Genomic DNA, 3,269 nt, shown 5'->3' on the forward strand with positions numbered 1-3,269 from the left:
AAAGAAAGAGTAAAGGCAATTAAAATTTTGATATTTGAAGGAGTCATTCTCAAAATCCATTATCTCAAATTCTCAATCACATCAATAGAACATTTTCAGAGATAGATATGGTTCTTATCCCTCTAAACTCCAAGTGCAAATTTTTGAAACCCTGAAGCACGGTTCTCTTGAGAGATGATAGTATTATATATGGTGTTTAAGTGAAGAGAAGATTACCTAATTAAACATGATTACCAAGGGAAAGTTTATCAACTCCACCATCTTGAAGCACCTAATATTAACTTGAGGAGAAATAGCAAATAAAACCTCAATCATGAAATATTAACCAAAAAGAACACTTTAAGTTGATCCAAAAGTTACAAAAAGAAAAAGAGCTATATGGTTCGTATACTTATCTGGGAAATTTAATCAGTTTATTTTATCAATCCAAGCTGAATATGTGCTATGTTTAAAAGGGTAAGTTGTATGTTTCTTGCAAGACGAATAGATTTTAATCCCTCTCGTAGGGCTATTATACTAGGCATGTAGGCATTTATTGATTGACATGGGAAATCATCTCCATCAAGTCAAGCTCCTTCTTCACTTCAAAATGCATGATTGGAGGAGGAACATCATATGGGATCTCCATGCAAAAGCCTTTGTCATCAAGAATTGGAGAAGCGTTGTGGATCTCAGAATTCAGGTTATTGATGCTGGTCCTTTCAAACAAGTTGTCATCTAATGCGAATTCTGGAACCTCACTAAAATCATAGTCTGGAACAAGTGGATCACTGTTTAACTCCATTGCCTCTTCATTAGGGTTTGAATTTTGTTTATGATCACCGATTGTTGGGGTATCAGTGGTCGAAGCGTTTTTTCTTCCACTACTGCTCTTCTCGAAATTCAAGCTCTTTATGTAGTTTTGCAAAAGAGAACTAGGTTTTGGCCATTTTGTGCGACATTTTCGCCTCGAGAACTGCCTTCTTTTGGTTGCATTCCAATGGTTCTTGATGGAGTTTTCAGTTCTTCCAGGCAATTTCTTCGCAATTTCTGCCCATTTGTTCCCTATTTCGGCATGAGCCTCGATCAAAATCCTATCTTCCTCCTCAGTCCATATATCCTTCTGGAAAAAACAATAACGTCAATTGACATACCTATTTATCAACTCTGATTTGAGTCTTTTTCTTTTCTCCATTCGGTTTCAGGGAGATTTATTTTCAGAAAGGATATAGAGGAAAAAGGTAAAACTTTCTTGAGTTGATTTATCAAACTTACCATAGCATATTACTTATTTCATACGAAAGTTTGCCATTTTTATGACTTTTTTTTAACCAAAAATTGATTCCAATTCTTGTGTATGAATGAAAATAATGTAGTGATTTCCCAAAGAGTAACTCTCAAAATGTGGCACCAGATGCAAAATATGTCAGCTTTTCTACATAGATATGCTCTTCTAAAACCATATAATTGAAAATTGTATATCACGTTGTTTAGACCAGTTGACATTGATTTATGAGAAATGTACATAGTAAAGTGGCAATTACCAAAAGTGAAACTCTTAAAACGTGGCACCACGTATAAAAATATGGGAAATCCTTACCTCAATAGGGTCGATTTTTGAAAAGCGTGAAAACTTAAGTTTTGTCTTTTACACAAATTTATATTGATTTATACTATATGGTTACCAAAACATCTTTTTGCACGCATATCGTGTCAAATTACCGTGTGTATTGCACGCAAATTAGGTTTTATTTCGTGTTTTTTCTATGTGGAAGGCAGTCCCCCCCCCCCCCCCACACAACCCCAAAGAGAGCAGTGAAAACGATAAATTTAACATTCTATGCATTTTTGAAGATGCAATTTCAACATCCAAAGATATTGCATGAAAGTGTTCACCTCAATAGCTAGATTTTCCTATTTTCTTGTTGATGCCAAACAAAAATATAGGTGACAAGAAATTTTCAATTAAAGTCCAGATCACTAAGTTTAGTAACAAGAGAACCATAAACTTCTATTGTACATATTTCATTACTAAACCATCAAAAACCAAAATAAAAAATAATGCATATGTTTACATCCTTAGTAAATAAAATAAAGTATTAAAAAGCAAACCTTGATGTCAGGCCGTAAATGGTTGTGCCATCTTTCTCTACACTGCTTCCCTATCCTCCCTTTCAGCACTTGAGCAATGTGAGACCATTTTCTCACCCCAAATTTCTCTACAAGGTGGACTAATAGCCTGTTTTCACATAAATAAACAACAAAGTTATGCTGGCCTTCATGGAACACCTAATGAATATTATTTAAAAAAAAAAAACTGTTAAAATGGTTTAGAAATCTTATCTACCTATCTTCTTCAATGGTCCATTGCCCCTTTGCAGATTTGGATTTTTTTCGACCACGCCCCTGCTTTTTCGTCGCAGAAGATAAGGCAATGTTGGAAAATCTGTTATTATTTCTTTTTGTGCCAGCTTCTTTGTAGTAAACACTTTCAGCAGTTATGCAAGAGCTCTCATCTTGGACACAAAAATTCAAGGGCTTAACTTCTGGAAGAGTCAAGGGGAAGAGCTTGTGGTCAGATGAATTTTCATCCGATAATGGAGTTTCTTTAACAGTATGCTTCAACAAGCCACCACCACCTTCAAAATTTTGCGTGACTAACTTACCATTGTTATTATCATTTTCCTCAAATGGATTAAACTCTAAATAGTTGAAATCTATCATCGAAGATCCATTAAAGAAGGGGTCAAAGGGATCAAAACCAGTTGTATGGATGCCTAAGTCAGGATTGAATGATGATCCTGTAAAAGAAAAGTGATCAAGGTGCTGAAAATCTTGCAGAAAACCCTTTGATTGACAGTTATCCAAGCAAAAGTCTTGGTCAATATCAGGTTTCAAGAAATTGGCAGGCATGGAAAATTGTTGATGGCCAGGTTTGTTGCTACATGTTGTGTTACACTCCATGGGAGGAAAAGCAAGAAAGCCAAAAGATGACAAAGAAATTAAGATGGCTAAATTCTGTAGTGTTCACTTTCTTTCTCCATTACCTTGGCTTAATAGATAAGAACAAGGTAATATGGTATTTATTGCAGTCGGATTCTATCAGGGCCCTTCATTGGTAAGCTAGCTAATCTGATGGTTTGGTACTTGGTATTGCTTACAGACCAAAACTTTTTTAAAAAAAATTCACCATTTCATTGATAATGTAAATGATCTTATGTATATAAAAAACCTAAGACATATGCTACAAAAGCATTAATCTTTGTCCACTGTGGGTACCTTGGTACATT

At 34.9% G+C, this 3,269-nt stretch overlaps 1 protein-coding gene across 1 annotated transcript; it reads right to left on the bottom strand.

Annotated features, from left to right (window-relative positions):
- Positions 1–532: 532 nt before the first annotated feature.
- LOC140005467 (transcription factor MYB98-like) lies at positions 533–2,892 on the bottom strand. The gene is made up of 3 exons (XM_072046465.1): positions 2,327–2,892; positions 2,092–2,218; positions 533–1,102 (listed from the first exon to the last, which is right to left on the bottom strand). Exons 1-3 carry the CDS (start codon positions 2,890–2,892, stop codon positions 533–535), a joined length of 1,263 nt encoding a protein of 420 aa, XP_071902566.1.
- Between the last annotated feature and the right edge of the window lie 377 nt (positions 2,893–3,269).

This window comes from Coffea arabica, chromosome 4e (genome assembly GCF_036785885.1).
Source record: "Coffea arabica cultivar ET-39 chromosome 4e, Coffea Arabica ET-39 HiFi, whole genome shotgun sequence".
NCBI lineage: Eukaryota > Viridiplantae > Streptophyta > Magnoliopsida > Gentianales > Rubiaceae > Coffea > Coffea arabica.

What these genes read in the sequence shown, in the direction of transcription:
- LOC140005467 (XM_072046465.1), bottom strand. Translation starts at nt 2,892, where the DNA reads ATGCCTGCCAATTTCTTGAAACCTGATATTGACCAAGACTTTTGCTTG. An exon ending in TGGACCATTGAAGAAGATAG is followed by an intron (nt 2,219 to 2,326) that starts GTAGATAAGATT and finishes ATGTGAAAACAG; the next exon opens with GCTATTAGTCCACCTTGTAG. An exon ending in ATTTACGGCCTGACATCAAG is followed by an intron (nt 1,103 to 2,091) that starts GTTTGCTTTTTA and finishes TGTTTTTTCCAG; the next exon opens with AAGGATATATGGACTGAGGA.